Source organism: Palaemon carinicauda, chromosome 8, assembly GCF_036898095.1.
Source record: "Palaemon carinicauda isolate YSFRI2023 chromosome 8, ASM3689809v2, whole genome shotgun sequence".
Taxonomy (NCBI): domain Eukaryota; kingdom Metazoa; phylum Arthropoda; class Malacostraca; order Decapoda; family Palaemonidae; genus Palaemon; species Palaemon carinicauda.
The window spans coordinates 155054969-155078530 of NC_090732.1; the positions used below are offsets into that span (position 1 = coordinate 155054969).

A 23562-nucleotide genomic window follows, 5' to 3' on the forward strand; every position below is an offset into this window, starting at 1 on the left:
CGAGCCTAAGCCATCCACGTCACGGGATGTAAGCCAGGAATTGCTTTCAAGCCCTCAACCTTCACGCTACGTGAGTGAGGACTCGATTTCACCGCCAGTTCCTGATCATACAATTGGGATTAATATTAGTGATATCCCAGAATATGATGAGAAATACCTAATTTCAAAAACACAGCTAGAAGGAATGATGAAAGGCGTGACTTGTAGAAAGCGAAACTGTAGAAAGTCAGTCAGTATACACACAGAAAGGGACAGATGGGATACGACATTTAGAGTATCTTGTGATGGTTGCCATACGGACATTAGCTACCTCCCCCCAAGGAGGCATGGGAGGGGAAGTGAATGTCATAAACTTGGTGAAGCAAATTTACAAGAAGTGTATCATTCTCTTACTACAGGTATAGGAAGAGCAGGCCTGAATAAAATGGGAGGATTTTTCTGCAAGCCTCTGACAGCGGGATCTTATGCCAGACATAGTTCTTATCTTTATAAAGAAATGGAAAAACATTACAGTGATATGCAGAAATATACGTATGATTATGTAAAGAAATTTTATATAGAAAATAAGTTGGCAATACCTGATGAAAATGGCGTAATAGATATAGATGTGTCTTTTGATGGAACTTGGTTATCAAGGGGCCATAAGTCACACGTAGGTGTAGGGTTCGTTATTGATGTGTTCACAGGAAAAGTACTCGATTGTGAAATTTTGTGTAATTATTGCAAAATATGTGACAAAGGAAATGAGGAAGGACAAGAAGAAGGAAATGAGCCAAATCATAAGTGCAATAAAAACTTTGAAGGAAAATCTGGTGCTATTGAAGCAGAAGAAGCAATTAGAATGTGGAAGAGATCATTGAATAATGGTTTCAGATATAAAACATTTGTTAGGGATGGGGACTCGAGTGCATACAATGCAGTATGTGAAATGAATGAAGGCCAAGGGCCATATGAAGGTGTGAAGGTAGAGAAGGAGGAGTGTATTTGTCATGCCCAAAAAAGAATGGGCCACAGGCTCCTAAAAATGAAATCAGAAGTCAGTGAATATATAACAACAAAAAGCGGAAAACAGATGAAAAGAAGTTTATTGTCAGGAAAAAACAAGTTGACCCAAGCCATTATAAATAATATTCAAGTATATTATGGTATGGCAATAAGAAATAATATAAACACAACAGTGGATCAGATGCGAAATGCTATTTGGGCTATCTATTATCACTTGACATCTGATGATGAACACCCAGTCCATCAAATGTGCCCTGCTGGGCCTGAATCATGGTGTTTTTACAATAGAGCTGTAGCCAAAAAAGAAAAAATACCATCACATGCAACAAGGAATAATCATCTTGCAGGAATACCCTATGAGCTTCGCACACACATAAGAAGTGTTTTCAATAGTTTGGCTGACCCCAAATTATTGCAAAGATGCCTGCATGGCTGGACTCAAAATCCAAATGAATCTCTGCATTCTAGGCTTTGGATGAAGTGCCCCAAACAAAAGTTTTTTGGCATGCCTAGAGTAAAATTTGCATCAAGGTTAACAGTTTTGGAAAATAATTTTGGATACATGCAAAGTAACTTGCTGGTAAAGTTATTTGGAAAAAGACCTGATATAGACACTTCCCTCAAAATTTATGATACAGAAAGAGCAAGAAGTAGAGAGAGAATAAAAACAAGAACAAAGAAGACAGAGAAACAAGGAGAAGAATATAAAGCTGGAGCATTTTAGCTCTGCAAAACCCTGGCAACAATGAGGGAGGAGGCAGCTCCCGACACCCTTACACTAAGTGTATTAGTACACTTAGGGTATTAATACCCCTTTTAAGGGGGGGGGGACCAGGAGCCATGCTGTAGAAATCAACAATATCAACAATAAAAATAACAAGTAAGTTTCCATAATAATGTTTTTTTCATTTTTTTTATGAAAAATGCAGAAATTTACATGGCAAATCTTTAGGAGCTCATAACTCGAAAACATACTTATCCGCACTTAGGTACATTTTTCTCAGTTATTTATTGTTCAATTTTGAAGATAAAGATATCATTAAAAAGAAGATTAAAAATGCCACAATTCTGTCCGACAAAATTTTAATTTTCATTTTACTTTTTTTTCATGATTATTTTCCGTCTAGACGAGGAAAAAAAAATAAAAATTCATTAAAAAAAAAAAAAAGGAAAATCAAAATTTTGTCTGACAGAATTGTTCGGTTGATAGAGTAGTTTTTATGGTAAAAGTTTCAATACAATTGGTATTATAGTAGTCGGGAAAAATGTACCTAAGTTTTTTTTATAAATCATGATTTTTGCTAATAAATCTGAAAGTTTTTGATCAAATGACTTGAAATTTTTATATGATGAAGGTATTATATATGTCTAAAACATATATAGAAATGGTGTAATTTGGTTCATTAGAAAAAAAAATGGCGGACATGGCGGACGGTCCCCTTAAGGAAGTATTTTTTTGAGCTCTCAGTTTAGTTCTTAACTTTTCAGTTTGGTTTTTGCATGCTATAATTCTCAAGGTATTTCTTTTCTGGTGTCTTTAGTTTCAAGTTCTGTGCTAGATGGGTAATGTTAGAAATTACAGGATTTGTGCAAAGATTGTGAAAATGTCACGAGTCATGTGAAAGAAGAAAGATGAGCTGTTCATTTGCTGTGAGGATGGAAAATGCTATCCTTTTCAAAAGATTTTGATGACTGAGGAAAAATGAGCATCAGCTCATTCAACCCATGTGAGCCATGTGCATAAAGAATTGTGTGTTAAGCATATGAGAGAGAGAGAGAGAGAGAGAGAGAGAGAGAGAGAGAGAGAGAGAGAGAGAGAGAGAGAGAGAGAGAGAGAGCGGCATCAATATGTTCGCAGGATAAAATGGAAACAAATGGAAATGACTTCTTTATAACTGACAATGTCGGAGTATTGTGGGGTAATTCTGTGGAAAATTAGGTAAGAAAGAATTAGCCATATTAGCCAATGATTAGACTTTGTTACAATATTCTTGTCTTGATTAGTTACAGAATCAATTATTACTATCTATACTTAGGGAAGTTATGCTCATGCTGAATATGTTTCTTTAATTATTCATGCAAATTGAAGTATGTATGTGCTTTGGTTGTTCATTATTTCAGGTGTTGTGAGTAAAACAGATAGAATAGTTTGTCCCTTAAATGCCTTAGGGAAGTATAAATTTTGTTTTTCTTGGAAATCGCTTTAAGTGAGTTTACTTACTGAAACATTTGGACAGATTTTGAAGAATGTGTGATGTTCTGATTAAACTTTAACAATTTTTACACAGTTTGACTAGCAAAATTGTATGTAGTTTAGTTTTACATAAATTCACTTTTTCCGCCTTATCGTATTTTTTATTGTTTGGGTTTTAACGTAGATCTGATCGGAATCATTTTCCCTATCATTAATTGCACTGAGACATTTCAAATAGATTATCATTATTATTACCTGCTAAGCTACAACCCTAGTTGAAAAAGCCTGATGCTATAAGCCCAGGGGCCCCAACAGGGAAAATAGCATAGTTAGGAAAGGAAACAAGGAAAAATAAAATTATTTAAGAACACTAACATTAAAATAAATATTTTCTATTAAAGCTATAAAAATTTAATGTCTTAGAATGATTGTTGTTTGTATTTTCCATATTTTGAATTCAGCCTAGTTTGAGTGCGAGCGAAAGAGACTAGACAGCACAAAATAAGAGTATCAGTATTGCAAAAACAGCACAAAATAAGAGTATCAGTATTGCAAAAGGCAATGTGTGTAAAGTGCATGTCTATGATGTGAAACTTGTGCCAGAAAGCGTGTTTGCAGTTGCCGACACAAACGATGTTTACGCAGTTTGGAATTCAAACGACTGGGCATCTAGAGAGTTTGAAAACATAGCCTAGATGACGATGTCATCATAATATCCTTCTTGAAAAGAGGGCACGCTTAGGGAAAGCGTGTAAGAAAGAGAAAGACAGACAGACAGACAGACAGAGAGACTTTCTGTACTTGGGCGTTGAGATGAGTCTTTAATGTCCCTTGTAAGTTGGCAGTTACAGATTAAAACTAGGGAATTCTGGACATTACTGTTGTAGCTATTGAAGATTAATTTTGTTTGTTCACAATCTAGTTGGACTGGTGTTCTGTTGAGAATACTTTTTAGATGCCCTACCTGACCCCGTGTGAGTGAGGGAAAAAGAGTCCAGATTCTTTAGGCTCGCAAAGGCTGTCCCAGTAGATGATGCTTTGTTGCCTTCAAAGCAAGATGATTTGAGAAGGAATGCCCGCCAGAATTCGCACAATGAAAGCGGGGGTGTGGAGAACACTTCAGCAGTGGGAGTAATTTCGGGGGCCCAAGGCATGCCCAACCTCATGCAGAGTACAGGTGTCACCCAAATGAGTTGTTGTACTAGTACCATTTTGTTGTTTTTACAGTGTATATACCTGCAGCAACCTGCAGAAGCATTCCAAAGGGAGGAATAGATTTTTTGTTGATGATACCTTTGTTAGTATAATAAAGTTGGTTAACTGTTTGATGATGATGTGCATTAATTTATGATACAGCAGTTTAGAGATATTAAATGCCATTTCATTATGTTTAATGATGTTTGATCACATATTTACGTTTCTAAAGTATTTTTCCGTTTAGCCTCCGTCCTTATCGTTTCTTTTCGATTCTGATGAGTTTATATATTCTCTCGAATCCATGGAATATTCCAGATAAGTTACGATAATCATCCTCTCTCTGAGAGAAGAGGGTAAACCCTTTTTCCCTCCCTGAGTGGTGCCGCCGGCATAGGCGGCCGTCACTGTCTATCCTCATTGCCGTCGAGTAGAACAATGTTCTTCCTGCCTCTGGCTTTTAAACAGACAGTCACATACTCAGGGTGGCCTCGTCTTGCCGACGACAGCGTTGTCAGCACAGGAAGTCATACTTCCCAGCTCTTTGTTTTGAGAAGGGCGACATAACTTGCCACTGCCTCTTACAACAATGACCTATAAGGCCCTTGCCCCACCCCCCTCTATCGTCTTGTGACGGCGAGTCGTCACAAGATTCTTTCTCTGGTATGCTGACAATCACCCCAGCTTGCCGGGACGGTTGCATTACCGGCAGGTGTTCTGCCAGCGGCAGTTAGATCCTTCATCTCACTACTGCCTTCCCTTTGACTTCCCTTCCTTGATAGGAAGTTGATAAGAATGAGGGAGGGCTAAGATGTCTTCTGATAGCTGTCAGCATGAAACCTGATATACTTTGAAAGTCCTCAGCTGTCTCTTGAGTTGCCATTTGCATTCTTTAGCCACCGGCTCTACTGCTGGTGACAGGCTAGTGGATGGATGCCAGAATCTGACAGATTCTTCCCCCTTCCATTGGAACTTTCACTCTAGAAGGTAGATTGTAATTGGACATATAGTTCTCTGACACTTCCCGCTATCATATCCATTCATAATAGTGGGAAACCCTCCTTATTTAATCTTTTTCTCTTCCTTTTGGTTAGCACTGTCAGGTACTAACCTAATGCCGGCAGTAACTGCCGACAGACTACTGAAAATAATTATACAGTTGTATACATGTTTTCTAACATATCCTGTGTTTCCTGTCACAGACGATTGTAGAGACCACAATCTTTTATTGAGGTTGAGTAATCCTTCAATACCCAGATGGTTTCTTTGATCGGGGATTTACGATACCCAATCTGTATTAATACAGTACTACAGGTGGATGATGTTGGTATAAATTACTTACTAACACTAACTCTAGTCTCTAGAGTTTCTCTCCCTTGTAACCTTCCCTATAAGGGAAACTTAATATTAATACGGACAAAGGTCTCAGCAATAGTCTGGGAAGAGGATTCATTCGGATATGTGTCTTTCCTTATTTCCTTTCAAGCTTACTATCCTAAGCTACCATATACAATAATTATTACTATTGTTGTTATATATTGCATGCTATATATATCACATTATACTCATGGAAAGTTTCTCCTTCTTTACATGAGGATCCTGGGGAGAAATGTGAAGCGATGTTCTGCAACCACAAGGGGAGGGACTTCTGTGGCCACACAATGTGTAGGTCTCAGGCCCCCTGCTGCAACATCTGCTCAACCCTGCTAACTAACGGCTTCGGCAAAGCCCCCTTAGTTACCCTAAAGACTAGGGACACGGCGAGAGATACCCTTTGCAAGTGGGTAAGGGGTTTCCAGAAGAACTCCCCGGGACCATACTTACCCAACGACTCCCTGAGGCGTATATTGTTCACCAAGGCACTTCCTAACATGGTGGTGTCCCAGAAACAGCTCCGGTCTCCCTTCATCCAGCTGAAGGTTGACTCGGACACCAATAGGACCATAGAGGACATGGACATCCAACAAGAGAGGATGTCAGAAGTGTCCTCTGACACGGAACAAGACTTGCTGCATGGTATCCCTGAGGAGGACAAGGATCTTCCCCTCATGGAGGAAGACAAATCCTTCTTGACGGCGGCAGAAGACCCCCAGTTTGCTGTGGCTGCATACCAGCCACTACCATCAACGTCCTCTGCACCGACTCCACAAACTGTAGCTCAGGCCAATGCAAGTGAAGAGATTCTGTCGTTTCTTAAACTCATGATGGAGTCGTTCCAACAGGAGCAGAAGGCCATGCAGGAGTCGTTTAGACAGCAGCAAAGAAACATGCAGGAGAAGATTGACCGTCTCGGAACCGCCAGGGGCACATCCAAGAAGCCTCTTAGAGTGTCTGATCTCCCTCATTGTTCCGAATCTAATCCCTGAAGGTATGCGGAGCACATGCCCATGATGGACGGGAAACTATTCGTTTCCAAGAAGCTGGGAGCCCGGCCGATTGAAGACCTCGAGTTCTGGCCTAACTTCCCTGCTTATCCCGAGTGCTATGTGAGACTGCGGGGTGAAAGTGCAACCCCAGAAGAAACGGTCCCTAAGGAAGTCATCGTGTAACAAGGCGCAGGCCATTCTTCTGAAGACCCTGAAGGGAGCCGAATATTCTAACTCTAAAGTTTCAGCACTGAGCAAGAAACACGCTACCTTTCTTGCCCCTTCCTCGATCTCATTTCCCTTTACAGGGAAAGCGTTCGACTCTGTCGTCAAGGCTACCGACAAGGGAAAACCCTGCCCGACTTTGGAAGAATGCAAGCCATTCTCCCTTGCACTGCCTACCAGCGAAGTTATGTGGAAGGATGTCCACCTAACCTTCTCCGTCTCCAAACTAGACCCGGAGATCGCAGGACAGCAGTTCAACGAGAACCTTCCTAAGTTGCCAGACCATCTTTTGAAGAAGGAACAGGAGTCGAAGGAGAGACTTCCGGCCTCCCTCTCTCATCAGAACTGCTTGGAGCTAAGTGCGAGCAAGAATAATGCCCCAGAAATCTTCCTTTTCCTAGCCAAGTCTCACATAGGTACCCTTGTGAAAGACTTTTACGTTTTCCTCAGGGCGAGGACAGGTTGCAGAGTTCGTCCTGGCTGCAGGAACAATCATTTACGAACCAAGGAAATTGATTACCTCAAACATCGGGGGTAAAGTCCTCTTTCCACAGGATCTGGTCCAAGAGGTCATTGCGAAGGCAGCGACGGAGAACAGGAACCTTCTCCAAAAATGGGGTATGTCCTCAAAGAGGAAATCTTCTACGGAAGGAGGCCTCCAACCCAGGAACAAGAGGACAAGGAGCCGTGAAGACCTGTGCAAGTCCCAGCTATGACCGTAACCACAATGCCTCAAACCACCTTCCAGATGGTTCTTCAACAGCTGGTAACTCAGTCACCTGTGTTTAACCCTACCTTTGAGAGGCAGTCAACTTCCTTTCGTTCCAACCAGAAAGGAAGAAGTTCTAAGAGAAGTTTTCCAAGAGGTAACTTCTCTCGGGGCCGAGGGGGATGTGGTCTCGGAGGCAAATCTGCAGGACCCCCCAAGCAATGAGGGGTTTCAGGTAGGGGGCAAACTCCATCATTTTCTGGATCGCTGGACCTTCGATCGCTGGGCCCACAGCCTAATTACGAATGGACTCGGGTGGAAATGGAGCAAAACTCCATCCCCTTTTCCAGAATTCTTCCAACACTCCACCCCCTTGCTAGAAGAACATATCTCAGAACTCTTGACCAAGAAGGTAATAAGGAAAACGAAGTCCATCAAGTTCCAGGGAAGGCTGTTTTTTGTTGCGAAGAAAGACTCAGACAAACTCAGAGTCATTCTAGACTTGTTTCCACTCAACAACTTCATCAAGAACAAGTTCCGTATACTTACTTTGCAACACAAAAGGACCCTTCTACCAAAAGGGGCGTTCACGGTTTCAATAGACCTGGCAGATGCTTACTGGCATCTCACGATGAGTCGCCTCTTATCCTCCTTCCTAGGATTCAGACTACAGAAGAAGTTTGTCTTCAGAGCAATGCCCTTTGGACTGAACACAGCCCCAAGGATATTCACCAAACTAGCAGACACAGTCATTCAACAGCTACGCACCGAAGGTGTTCAAGTAGTAGCTTACTTAGACGATTGGTTGGTATGGGCAGCATCCAAGATTACTTGTCTGCAGGCAGCTCAAAAAGTGATCCAGTTTCTGGAACACTTAGGCTTCAAGATCAACTGCAACAAGTCTCTTCTCCCTCCAGCTCAACAGTTCCAGTGGTTGAGAATCCAATGGAACTTAAAGTCACACCACCTCTCCATTCCATCCAAGAAGAGGAGAGAGATAGCGTGATCTGTCAGGAGACTAATCCGTTACAAAAGGATTTCAAGACGGCAACAGGAAAGAGTTTTGGGTTCTCTACAGTTCGCAGCAGTGACAGACCCAGTGCTAAAGGCACATTTAAAAGATGCGTTATGAGTCTGGAGGAAATACGCATCGAACGCTCGAAGGGATTAACTAAGGTTGACTCCGGCCTTGTTGCGCAGACAATTAAAGACGTGGTTCATAGCCAAGAGTCTAGTTCACCTGCAACCACCACAACCATCGGTAGTGATCCATACGAATGCCTCCTTGGAAGGATGGGGAGGTCATTCTCACATCAGGAAGGTGCAGGGGATTGTTTACGCCAGTTCAAAAGATTTCCTATCAACATTTTGGAAGCTATGGCAGTGTTCCTGACATTGAAGAGATTATCTCCTCACAGATCAACCCACATCAGGTTGGTCCTGGACAACGAGGTAATAGTGAAGTTTCTAAATCAAAAAGGCTCAAGATTACCTCACATCAACCATGTGATGTTAGCCATCTTCTACCTGGCAAGGAAGAGATGGCACTTATCAGCAGTTCGTCTACAAGTGATCTGCAATATGACAGCAGACGCTCTATCCAGACGAAAGCTGATAAAGACAGAAGGGTCCTTGAACGCAGACTCATTCTCTATATCTTGGGAAAAGTCCCAGAACTGCAGATCAACCTCTTCGCAAAGAGCAACAACAAAAAACTATCTTGTTACGTAGCCCCTTACCTGGACCCTCAAGCAGAAGCGATGGATGCCATGTCTCTAGACTGAAACAGATGGAATTATATTTACCTGTTTCCACCAACCAATCTCCTGCTAAAAGTCCTCGACAAGCTAAGATCCTTCAGAGGGACGGTAGCGGTGGTAGCCCCCAAGTGGCCCAAGAGCAATTGGTTTCCTCTAGTCCTAGAGTTAAATCTGAAGCGGTTTCCACTGCCGAATCCAGTGCTGTCCCAACCGGTCCAGAAGTCGACTGTCTACGCTTCATCCTCGAGAACCAGCAACCTACATCTCATGATTTTCTCGCCTTAGCGGCGAGCAAAAGGTTCAGAATCTCAAGAGATAAAGCTGACTTCATCGAAGAGTACAAGTCATGTTCTACTAGGAGACAGTACGAATTGTCATGGAAGAAATGGGCGACCTTTGTGAAAGAAAGGAAACTGACAGAAATATCGATAGATTTCTGTCTTGCATTCTTCATACACCTCCACAAACAAGGCCTGGCCTCTACTACAATTATTTCCTGTAAGTCGGCCCTAGCCAGACCACTTCTGTATGCTTTTAAGGTAGACGTCTCAGGTGAAATCTTTAATAAGATTCCGAAAGCATGTGCTAGACTCAAACCTGCAGCCCCACCAAAGCTCATCACATGGACTTTGGACAAAGTCTCGCACTATGCATCAAACCTGGATAATGAGAACTGTACTCTAAAGGATTTGACACAGAAAGTTATCTTTCTGTTGGCAATAGCCTCACGGGCTAGAGTTAATGAAATAGTGGCCTTATTTAGAAACAAAGGCCATATTCAGTTCCTGGACTCAGGAGAACTGAATTTGTTTCCCGATCCTGCCTTTCTCGCTAAGAATGAGCTACCCACCAAGAGGTGGGGTCCTTGGAGAATCTGCCCATTGAAGGAAGATGCCTCTCTGTGCCCGATAGAGTGTCTTAAGGTCTATCTTCGAAGAACTTTAAACTTCAAAGGAGGACAGCGCTTCAGAGGCAAAACCTCAGAATCGAACCCATCTTTAAAACAACTGATAGCGAAGCTCACCTACTTTATTCACAGGGTGGATCCTGACAGTACACCCGCGGGTCACGATCCAAGGAAAGTTGCTTCTTTGCTGAAGTTCTTTCAGCATATGGACTAGAGAGACTCTGCTCGTACACTGGGTGGAAGTCATCCAAGGTCTTCTACAAACATTACGCGAAGCAAGTGCAAGAGATAAAAAATTTTGTGGTGGCGGCTGGTAGTGTAATTAAACCTGCCGTCTAGTGCTGCGATGAACAGTGGACTGTTTTGGGACTTTACAGTGCTTCGGGTGCGTTGGTATACGTACCCACTTGTGCAGATCACAACTACGGTTGATGCACTGTTCTGAGTAGGAGCATATCTGATCAATACACCAGTGCCGAGTGAACGTTTGCGTTACGGTGTCTTATGCATTTCCGAACATCTGACTACGTCAGATAGATTTGGTTTTCACATCTTCCATTGAGTGGCATTATTTTGATAATGTATTTTTTATATTTTTTCTACACAAGAAAATATGTGGTCCATGTGTTGTATGCTGGATCAGATTCATACTTTGATGTAACTATATTTTGATAATGTAGTTGCATAATAAAATACGTGTACTTAACCGTATTTGCGTCTTATTACTGCTCCCTCAGTTATAAGCTAATAAAGTATGTTAGAGTTTTACTAAACCCTTTGCAGTGTTTAGGTTCACTAAACCCTTTGCGGTGTTTAGGTTCTTGAAGTCACAATATAATTTTCTAAAGGAATAATCATGACCTTAAGTACTTAAGGTAAGTGAACAGGGTACGTTTCAAACTCTACCCTTTTGTTCTGATCGGAAATACAAACCTTGAACACTATTGTCGACATTGACACTTCCCTGCTGGGGGGCAGGATGCACTAAGCCGGCTCCAGGTTTGGTAGGCGTGAGAAATCTCTGGATTTTCACATACAGGTCTAGTAGACCAGATAAGGAGAATCTATTTAAGGTAGAAGGCACATACACAAACCCACATCTAATAGTAATTTCAAGACATTTCTCTAGCATACTTCCATCAGCACGACATGGCCTGAGCCCTAAAGATGGATTTTGATCAAAGTGAAAAATCTATTCTTGGGTGAAAGGGCCATGTCATCCTGATGGAACCCACCCTTTTGCTGATCCCTCCCAAAATTACTTTATCTGTGGCCATTTCCGCTTAACAACAAGAATAGGAATGGCGTCGCAGTAGTAGTAGGGAAAGGGATCCACCGGGTTCTTAGAATGGCACTCCTTCATTTTTGCCACTCTTCCCCCTTACATCGAAGTGTTGAATCTATTTGAAGTGAAGATTGCCATGTGTCGTATCTAAAATATGTCCCCTGATATTATACGATATCCTTTATTGGATACTCATGCCAGGAGTTGGAATCCTGGAGACCTTTGGTTTTAATTCTATGGGAGTATCACTGTAGCAAATATCTCGTAAAAGGCTACCTTTAGGAACCCTTCCTTCAGGACGACATGGCCCTCTCACCCAAAAATAGATTTTTCATTTGGATCAAAATCAGTTTTTCGGAAGTTCATGAGTGCATATTCAACATCAGAAATGGCAACCTTACGACATTGTTTATATTTACAGGGTAGTATACTGTAGATATGTGATTTCCTATAGTAATGAGCAATAACCGACACCAACGCATCAGGAGTTGTGGGATGCTTCAAGACTACAGTGGAAATTTGTACGAAAATGGTTAGTGGTCATTGTATAAAATATGGACATTTAGTTAATCTTAAATAGAAGGTTTACATATTGTACAATACAGATTTACAGTTATGTAAAGTATTGTTTATTATAAACATAGGCTACGTGTGAGGTGAGTAAAGTCGTTCGAACAAAATCAGCGAACACTTACACTAGAGTACAGGTAAGCTTTACTATGGTGATAGTAATGTACATATATTAGCATATGTTATACCATATTACTAGATAGGAACAGCAGTGTTTTGTTGTTATACTGTAAGGGTATGATGTCTACTGGGTAAAATTATAATTCTGGTCACGGCAACAATTACAGTACTGTACTGTAGCCTTTCCATGTCCAGTACATAGTGTATACTTGTCCATATGTACTTTACACTTAATGATTTAATTACAAACTACTTAAATAGTACTGTGATAGAACTAAGAAAATCAATATTAGGCAGTACTTAGTGTGTTAATTATCTGAGCGTAGACAATGGGCAAGGGTTGTTAGGTTAGATTAGGAGTTATCTCAACTTAAAGCACTTAACCCTTGCAAAGAGTGAGGCCTGACTGTACAGCACAATCACTGCTGTACTGTATTTTACAAATACGGGTCTTAAATGGATATTAAAAAGAGAAAAAAAATCCTTAAAATTTATGTTGCCCATTACTTGCGGCATTCTGCAGCCGATGGAGCAGGGAGACTTGAGACATCAAGACTGCAGATAAAGAAGTTTTGACTTTTGTCATTGTACATGCAGCTTCCCTAACTTAGATTAGGGACTTCTAAACCTGTAAAGCAGTAGTTTGTATCCTTTAATGAACACAATACTGTTTTAAGATTCTCTGCTTATCAAGGATACATTTTCTGAGTCAAAAATGAATGTAATGTGCAGTAAAGGACTCTTACCTGTAATGTTTCTAAACTGGCAGTAACGATGTTATGGTCAGCATGGGCACTATAATGTAAACATAATTCAAACACCTGAGAAACATAAAATTTGTTAAAAGCCAGTCCTACTAAAAATTAAGAAAAATTATAGAACAAATCCATGAAAAATATATTGATAAAAAACAAATCAGCATATCAGTATAGAACACAACAAATTTACAGAAAAAATTCAATTCTTATTTTAAGGTATCTTTCAAAGACGTATATTTGACAAAATGAGGATAATTTACCTGAAGTATCTGATCGTAAGTTACAGTATATTCAACAGATAAAATATTAGTTGACTGCTGCTTCCCATCCGAAGATACAATGGGTGCACACAATTCTACGATGTGTGGCACTAATGCTCGCAGACATAACAGACATCCTAACACTTGGCTGTTGGGCATATCTTCCACAACGGGTATCAGAGTCTGAAGGATAGTGCTTAGTAACCAGCCTAAAAACATAGGTGGTTTTCTTGAATGGCAACAAAGAATGATGAGCGATGATACTGCTGAGCGACGGACAGCTGACGACGTGTGATTGAGGTTGGGAAGAAAGGATTTCAGGAGATTTTTAATTTCATTGTCATTTGTAAAATGGCCAAGCGTTGGCATGATCTTCTCAAGGGAAGATGCAAGTGTTTCTAGAAGAGGTTCCTCTGTTCTTCGAGCCATTCTAGTTATATATGGTAGAAGATTCTGTACATAAGCCCTTCCTTTTTGAGGTCTGAAAAACAACATAAGATACAATAAAATTACAAATAAAAAAATAATAAGATTATTTCCATAATTCCATAATTGACATATAAAACAGCAACGTTCTTTAATAGTGTATGCTACAGAGGAAAACAACACAAAAGTTTCTGTAACACTTAAGGTAATGCTATAACAGGGATGATTTCAAATACTATACAGAAAACTTAATCATTATGTAGCACTATGTTAAATAATTGGTTTGTAGCCATTTTGAGCATTCAAGTTGTGGGTGAAATCTACATGTATAAAAGATGCTATTATGTACAGGTAGCCATCAACATCAACTTACGACCTGTGCAACTTACGACCTTTCGTCTTTACGACAAATATTTTAGTAATAATGGTACAAGTATACCGGAAATAGTACAATAATAGGGCATATTTCCTTGGAAATAATATATTTTCTTGTATAAAAATAAAATGATTTATCTTCATAAGTTATTATTTTCTTTTATTGATAATATAAACTATCCATTTACAGAAATAAAAAAATACATTAAGAAAATTTTTAATATCTGTCGAGTTCATATATGTCTGGAGAAGTCATATTACCGGCAAAAAGCGAGTGGGCAATAGAGTGATTCCCTTTCAGTAGGCTGACAATTAGTATTAGTATTCCCATTATCAAAATATCAAGTTATGATACAAAGTATTTTGTGGGTCTGTTTTGGTTATCACAAGTACTATTTAGCGTAAATTTGACTCTATGCTAGTTTTATTTCATCTCTGATAATAGACTGATATTTATCTAATGAAAGTACACTAATAGGACAAATATTTTCATAGAAATAATATCTTCTCTTTTACATTAAGAAAATGAAATATTTTTGCTTGGTAAGGTAGTATTTTCTTTCATTTCTTGCAAAAAAAATAGAAAAGGGTTTTACATATTTCACAAGTCATTCTTTGTCAAGATCACATCTTGTGTCCTCTCACGAGGAAGGGGCAGAGGAAAACCAAATGATTTCCTTTCTATGTGTTATCGAGTAATGTCATTATTACCATCATCGAATCATCGAGTAACGATATCAGTGTTTCAGTAGTCTTTTATGAGAATAGTACTATTTACTGTAAATTTAAGAAAAGAAGTTTGATGGCATCATATTTCTTGCAGAAGGCAAATCAAGTAATTTCCTCTCGATGCCTTACCAAATAATAGTTACTATTCCCATACAGCAACCAAAACATTGAGTAATGATATAAAAAATTTTCTAATAATGTCTAAAGAAAGATGAAGATTTAACAGTGAATTAAAAAAATGAGAGAGAGAGAGAGAGAGAGAGAGAGAGAGAGAGAGAGAGAGAGAGAGAGAGAGAAAGTATTCATATGATAACTAATAATGGCTATAAACAAACTACAGGTATGTGGAAACTAAGATATCCTATGACATATTGGTGCTGATGTAATATTCATTATGAAGATATTTCAAGTAAGTTAAGATTACATAAACAAGACTCCGTGATATTTGTACTGTATGTGTACATAATTGCAATAAGGTACCGTAACCTTGAGATCAGCTGATGACTGCCAAAGGTAGAACAAAAGTAATTGTTGATTATTAAAATACTCGATATTGAAAAATAGAATAAAAACATCCTTTAATAAACCACAATTAAACACAATAATGTCTAATGAAATATGGAGACTTAATAATGAACTAAAAATTAAATACTATATGAAGCTTTAAAATTATATGAAGCTTTAAAATGATCTAACCGTACGAGCGCGAGCATACAAAAACGCAAAGAAAAAGAGGGAACGTATTTGTATAACTAATAATAATGGCTATAAACGAACAATATGGTAATATGGAACATATGATATCCTGTAACATATTGGTGCCAATACAATATTCATCAAGTATGAGGTTGAAGTTTATTTCTATTTGAGCACGATATTGTGTTGATATTTATCCATATTGACTCATTAGAGGTAATTTGAATGAATTACTATCAATTCTGTCACCTGGTGGGCCGGGAAGTCGGGGGAAAACTCGCTGGTAAGAGACTGATGTCTCGCCAGGTAAATCCTGAACTGGAGTTAGCAATTAGGTTCCGACTTCTTTTGAGCCTCTGGTGGCATGGTTGGAAGCGACCTGGCCTTTCATTAGAAGGGGTTAGGGTTCGATACTAAGTATAAGGTAGAAATCTATTTCTATTTGAGCGCAATATTGTGTTGATATTTATCCTTATTGACTCATTAGGGGTAATTTGAATGAATTACTATCAATTCGGTCACCTGGTGGGCCGGGAAGTCGGGGAAAACTCGCTGGTAAGAGACTGATGTCTCGCCAGGTAAATTCTGAACTGCAGTTAGCAGTTAGGTTCCGATTTCTTTTGAGCCTCTGGTGGCATGGTTGGAAGCAACCTGGCCTTTCATTAGGAGGAGTTAGGGTTCGATCCCAAGTATAAGGTAGAAATTTATTTCTATTTGAGCGAAATATTGTGTTGATATTTATCCTTATTGACTCATTAAGGGTAATTTGAATGAATTACTATCGATTCTGTCACCTGGTGGGCCAGGATGTCGGGGAAAACTCGCTGGTAAGAGACTGATGTCTCGCCAGGTGAATCCTGAACTACAGTAAGCAATTAGGTTCTGATTTCTTTTGAGCCTCTGGTGTAATGGTTGGAAGCGACCTGGCCTTCCATTAGAGGGGGCAAGGGTTCGATCCCAAGTATGAGGTAGAAATATATATATATATATATATACATATATATATATATATATATGTATGTATGTATATATGTATATATGTATATATATATATATAGAGAGAGAGAGAGAGAGAGAGAGAGAGAGAGACATATATATATATATATGTAATATATATATCTATATGTATATATATATATATATCTATATATATACTTTATATATATATATATATATACATATATATTTTTATATATATATATATATATATATTATATATATATATATATTATATATATATATTATATATTATATATATATATATATATATATATTATATATATATATATTTATATATATATATATATATATATTATATACTATATTTATACATATATATACATATATATATATTACATATATTATATATATATCTATATATATAAATATATATATATATATATATATATGTATATATATATATATATATATATATGGATCTGGAGGAAGCGTATGATAGAATTGGTAGGGAAGCAATGTGGAATGTGATGAGGTTGTATGGAGTTGGTGGAAAGTTGTTGCAGGCAGTGAAAAGTTTCTACAAAAGTAGTAAAGCATGTGTTAGGATACGAAATGAAGTGAGTGATTGGTTTCCGGTGAGAGTGGGGCTGAGACAGGGATGTGTGATGTCACCGTCGTTGTTTAACTTGTATGTTGATGGAGTGGTGAGAGAGGTGAATGCTCAAGTGCTTGGACGAGGATTAAAACTGGTAGACGAGAATGACCATGAATGGAAGGTAAATCAGTTGTGTTTGCGGATGATACTGTAATGGTTGCAAACACGGAAGAGAAGTTTGGCCGATTAGTGACAGAATTTGGAAGGGTGTGTGAGAGAAGGAAGTTGAGAGTTAATGTGGGTAAGAGTAAGGTTATGAGATGTACGAGGAAGGTGGTGCAAGGTTGAATGTCATGTTGAATGGAGAGCTACTTGAGTAAGTGGATCACTTTAAGTACTTAGGGTCTGTTGTTGCAGTAAATGGTGGAGTGGAAGCAGATGTACGTCAGTGAGTGAATGAAGGTTGCAAAGTTTTGGGGGCAGTTAAGGGAGTAGTAAAAAATTTTAGGGTTGGGCATGAATGTAAAGAGAGTTTTATATGAGAAAGTGATTGTACCAACTGTGATGTATGGATCGGAGTTGTGGGGAATGAAAGTGACGGAGAGACAGAAATTGAATAGTTTGAGATGAAGAGTCTCAGGAGTACGGCTGGTGTATCTTCGAGTAGATAGGGTTAGGAACGAAGTGGTGAGGGTGAGAACGAGTGTAAGAAATGAGTTAGCAGCTAGAGTGGATAGGAATGTGTTGAGGTGGTTTGGCCATGTGAGAGAATGGAAAATGGCTGTCTGTTAAAGAAGGCGATGAACGCAAGAGTTGATGGGAGAAGTACAAGAGGAAGGCCAAGGTTTGGGTGGATGGATGGAGTGAAGAAAGCTCTGGGTGATAGGAGGATAGATGTGAGAGAGGCAAGAGAGCATGCTAGGAATAGGAATGAATGGCGAGCGATTGTGACGCAGTTCCCGTAGGACCTGCTGCTTCCTCCGGTGCTTTAGATGACCGCGGAGGTAGTAGAAGTAGGGGATTCAGCGTTATGAAGCTTCATCTGTGGTGGATAACGGGGGAGGGTGAGCTGTGGCACTCTAGCAGTACCAGCTGAACTTGGTTGAGTCCCTTGTCAGGCTGGGAGGAACGTAGAAAGGAGAGGTCCCCTTTTATTTTTTTATTTTTGTTTCATTTGTTGATGTCGTCTACCCCCCAAAATTGGGGGAAGTGCCTTGGTATATGTATGTATGTATGTATGTATGTATACATTATATATATATATATATATATATATACAGTAGGGTCCCGAATTAAGCGTGTTCGAATTACACGATTCCTCTTTTCCGCGATCGCTATTTTTCAAAAATAAATTTTCTGTATCCGCGAGGCTGTTCAAAGTTCGCGAGTCAAGCACTACAAAATGTATCAAATCTATTGTCTTTTTAAGTATATTGGTAGCCCTAAATACGGTGATTTATAATAAATGTTACAAAACAATATTAACATTACATTTCATTAACATAATTTCATAATGAATAGCCTATTTAAGGATAAAATTCCACATCAACAATGAAATCAACTGTTAACTGTGCGAGTCCAGCTGACAAAATGTAAACAGAAATGTGGTTACGTTCTCGGCAATCTTTATCTTTCTCCAACCTTACGATAATTGTAATGGTAGTGTTAATGATGGTATATTAAAGCATTATTTTTGTTTAGTACAGTATATTTAAAAGCCTTTTTTTTCCCTCTGGGCGTTCAAGGTTTTCACGAGTAGACTGGGTTCGTTTATCGGCAGTGAATAGCCTAAACTTCGGTAACGAGTCGTCAATATTTTGTCATATTTTAAACAGTATACATTTGATTTGCAAACATTGGTTTTGTAGAGTAGACGGTAAAATAAAATCTAGAGAGAGAGAGAGAGAGAGAGAGAGAGAGAGATTTGATGGCAGAAATCCCTCTCTCTCTCTCTCTCCCTCTCTCTCTCTCTCTCCGTAAGAAATAAAACCATAGTTCACATATGGCAACTTGAGTTTAAGAATGAAATTAACATGAATATTGTTAGTTGTGGCGATCAATTCCTCGCTTCAGGGGGTACACGAAACAAAAACACGACATTCAATTATAACAGCTGATTCTCTCTCTCTCTCTCTGTCTCTCTCTCTCTCTCTCTCTCTCTCTCTCTCTCTCTCTCTCGTTATACAATACTTACAAATAGATGAAGAAACCAAAATCGGTTTTCTTGAAGTGTCAATTAAATACAAAACGAAAAAATTATACCGTGTATACATCCATTTCAATCATAGCTTAAAATACGGTAACCGATTTCGTCCGCAAACCACTATTTTTTAGGAAACACCATTCTATTCCAGAAAATTTTTACTCTTTAAATGTCAATTGCGCTATAATAAAACATGTAGGCTACTTATGTTGTTAAATTTCGGGTGTGTTTTAAAAATCGAGTATTGCTAACTTATTTTTGTTTTACTTTTGGCTGTGATCACATCAGCTGATGTCTAGCTTCTGCGCGAATACAATAACAAAGAATTGTTTACACCATTTCTTAACTTATTCAAACCATCTATACAGTTAATATTACATAAACACCAATGTGTTATAACCTATCATATTTATTGTTTAGTATTTTAAAACCATCTCTCTCTCTCTCTCTCTCTCTCTCTCTCTCTCTCTCTCTCTCTCTCACATCGAACGTTATAGCGGTAACCTAATTGTTCGGCGACTTTAAAAATAGGCCTAGTACTTTCTTCTTTTACCTTTTTTGCATATGGATCCATAATTGAGGTGGGTACAAGTTGACTTATAACTGAAGTTAGGAAAAGTATTTTGGATATGTAAAGGACAATTATCTTTCGTAACAGTTTAGAATTATCGTAAGTTATCACTCTGTCATTAGCGGCAGTTTGCTATTGTGGATTAAACGCATAAGGAAAAAAAAATTTCCAGCTTTGCTACGAATTTAGGAATTTATATGGATACGGTAAGTAAAATATTTGTAATAACATAATGTTTACTAAATGTTTGTAATATCATTAGTTATGACTTAGATCATGTGTGTTTAATGCATTCGTTTGTTTATTATGATCGAAGATGGAGCGTAAACAAATGGAAGGTTTCCGTTTCAGGCGGCATCATAAAGAAAAACATTTCATAAATGGCATTCATTTCATTTATTTGAAAGTTCTAATAAAAAATAATTAGAACATTGGTAATAACAAATTCAACATATAATCTATACTTGGTAAAATTGCTGTCAATTCAAAAACACAGATGTATAAATGCGTCTGTTTCTTCGTTGTGATCAGAGATAAATGTAAACAAAACATTGGTTGTCGTTTTCTATTGTGCTTTTTAGCGTGTTTAGGAAACGCATGATATAAAATCGCCTTTATTTTGATAATTCTGGATTTTCAATCATACAACAAGCTAGTCTATAGAGTGATGGTTTTGCTATTCACCAGTTGTATTATACAATAGATATGACAAACATTAAAATTTGTCTGTATTTTGGGTTGTGTTATAACGGGAAATATATGGTGTTTACACCTATCCTGGTTGTAATTTTAACCATTTTTCAAGTTATTAGAACTTTAAAGTATATTAAATGTTTTATTTATTTACAAGAACAATTTGATATTATAAAGAAATACAGTATAGTACAAAGAAAGTATTGGAAATGGATAGTAAACACATTTGAATAGGCAAATTGCTGGTTGCCATGGCCGCAATGGAATTATTTCTGTTAGTTGTGTGTTTCGAAATTCGCGATTTTCCATTTACACGAGGTCATTAATCGACCAAATTCTCGCATAATTCGGGACCCTACTGTATATATATATATATATATATCTATCTATCTATCTATCTATCTATATATATATATATATATATGCACACGTGTGTATGTGTGTGGCGACTCCGGCACTCTGGCACAGCCCGAGTATCATATTTTCTAAAATTAAGTTGTATGTCAATATAACTTGGAATTAGAATTTGTCCTCACACCAAATGGTGTCTCATTTATATTTCATTTAATCAGATGCTAAACTTAATCACAAATTAAAAAAAAAAAATCATAACAGTTTTCGATATAACAATATAAAAGTAATTGACAATCACATTAGGCCAATGGTCATGCACTCGGTGATTCCTGATGCCAATGAATGAACACTCGATATCACACATTGAGAACCATGTTTCTACAGGGAAATTTTTTTTTTTTTTTTTTTAATAAACAATTATTGAACTAACATGGACCCTTCACTAAGGAAATGCCTTCTGTGGTTCTACAGTTAATGACCTTATACTTATTATCAGATAGAGAGGATGACAATAATTGGAATAAAATATACTAACTGGCAACCACACTAATTTCTAACAAAGTACGTATGATGAATTTTGCAATTTGTTGCATCAGTTTTGGTGCCTACTGTACATTAAAACAAAAAACATCATCATCATCACTCATACTATCTGCTATTTTTATATCACTAAATGATCAAGTGGAATTATACAGAATACATATCAATCTATCAATAACATGAAATAATTCAACATCTTACTTGATTACTTATCAAAATAGTATGGTAACATAGAGACATTTGATATTACACCTTAAACCCTTATCCAGCTTTTTCTATAACTCTCCAGCCTAAGCAAACTAGAAATGAAATAAAGGTAAAACAAAACACCTCAAACAAAAACGACCCCAAAAAAGAGAAAAAAAAAACACTTACCGAATATGATGACACAAGGATGCAAATCTTGTAAGGGCTGCTCTCAAGCTTCTAACAGATCCATTCTTTTTTATTTCTTTATATAATCAACTTGAATCTTTCCCAGCTGGGTTTCAGAAAGACTCTAGGCAAAGAAAAAAGGAACTTGACAATAAACTTTTTATTAACTGCTGAAACAATAGTATTTTATTATTGCAAATAGGTCATCTGGAGAAAACATTCAAGGCACTGAAGAGAGTTAAGAAAGGAAATGATGTGAGAGGAACAGTATAACTTTGGAAGTTAATGGGGCCTTGTGGAGAATGAAAAGTGGAAAGAGCCCAAAAAAAAACAGAAACAACAAGCAAATGAATGGCAATTGAAGGATTCGTAAATGATGAGTTGACCAGAATACTGTGCATAATAATCTAATGAAGGAAGGGATATGATCAGGCGAATTGATAAATTATAAAAGTATGAATGCTAAGAAAAAAGGATGTTAATACCAATATACAAAAGGAAAGGGGGTGCAATATTCTGAAAATTATGGAAAAAAAAATCCTGAGCATGCTATTATAACACTATAGAAAGTGCTGATGGAAGGGCTGAGTAAAATTCAAAATTTATAACTGCAAGTTTAACTTTATTCCAGAAAAAATGAAGAACATAATCTCTCAAGTTACAATGAGTAACTTTAGAAAAGGAACAATGCACAGAGGAAAAGATTACAGATATCGCATATTTGTTGATCTAAGGAAAGCCTTTGACAGAATGCAGGAAAAGCATTTAGAAGCGTAAGAAACATTAAAATGGTAGTAAAGATTGTCACAAGTGTATCAGATGAATTAAAAAGGCTAATTTTCATTATAAAGTTTATAATTTCAATACTAATCAATTTCAAGCACCAGCTTTCTGTAAGTAAAATTGGAAACCAGAGTTTTTTCCCAGATTTACACAGCATGCCCATAAGATTAGACTTCCTCATCTCTAAATATCAGTACTCTGACAGTATTAGAAGATATTTCCATACAAGTCAGTTTGTTTCGAAGCTTACTACATCATGGAAAGATGGGAGGGTCTCTACAAATACAGGATAAGTATTGAATCAATAAAGTTTGCTCATACCCAATATTCATATGCTGATTACCACATCTAGTTTCAGGGAAATACAATTGGGATACTATATTCGAATCCAATTGAATATAAACAAAGAATACAATATAAAGTAAATAGAATTTCTTGAAAGCTTTTGTCCGTAATCAAATATTCTACTAGGTGTAGGTCTAAAAAAAATGGGCATGAGTTCTCAGCAATGTTATATCTTTTCTTTACCATTACAGTATTTTCTTATAAAGTAGAGGAGGAGAGACAAAAGCCATTAGATATTTTGTAGAAGAGGAAATGGATAAAATTTTTAAGGGAAAATTAAAAATGATAGTGTTAAAGTAATTAAGATTTCAGGTTCAGAAAATGTGCCTTGCAAAGATGTGTTACATTACTATACTAAGACAATGAAAAATGTACATTGGCAGCCCATTAGATGGGCCCATTGGAAGGCAGAATTATTGCATTCGCAATGGGCACTCCCGGGACCTATAATTTCCACCCAGTGTGTCAAGCCAGGAAGCTGCAAACAGGTCGCCTTAATTCACACATCCATCAGTATAAGGATCCTTTCTACTTGAATAACAGGTAGGTGAAACCGCCTGAAGT

General features: G+C 37.8%; 1 protein-coding gene across 1 annotated transcript in view; it reads right to left on the reverse strand.

The window, feature by feature from the left end:
- LOC137645504 (huntingtin-like) overlaps window positions 1–22834 on the reverse strand; it is a 330048-nt gene extending 307214 nt beyond the window's left edge. Inside the window, 5 exon segments of the mRNA XM_068378310.1 lie at window positions 13082–13156; window positions 13354–13834; window positions 21871–21958; window positions 21961–21994; window positions 22679–22834. Of these exon segments, the coding sequence (XP_068234411.1) occupies window positions 13082–13156; window positions 13354–13834; window positions 21871–21958; window positions 21961–21994; window positions 22679–22834 (834 nt within the window).
- Window positions 22835–23562: the final 728 nt, after the last annotated feature.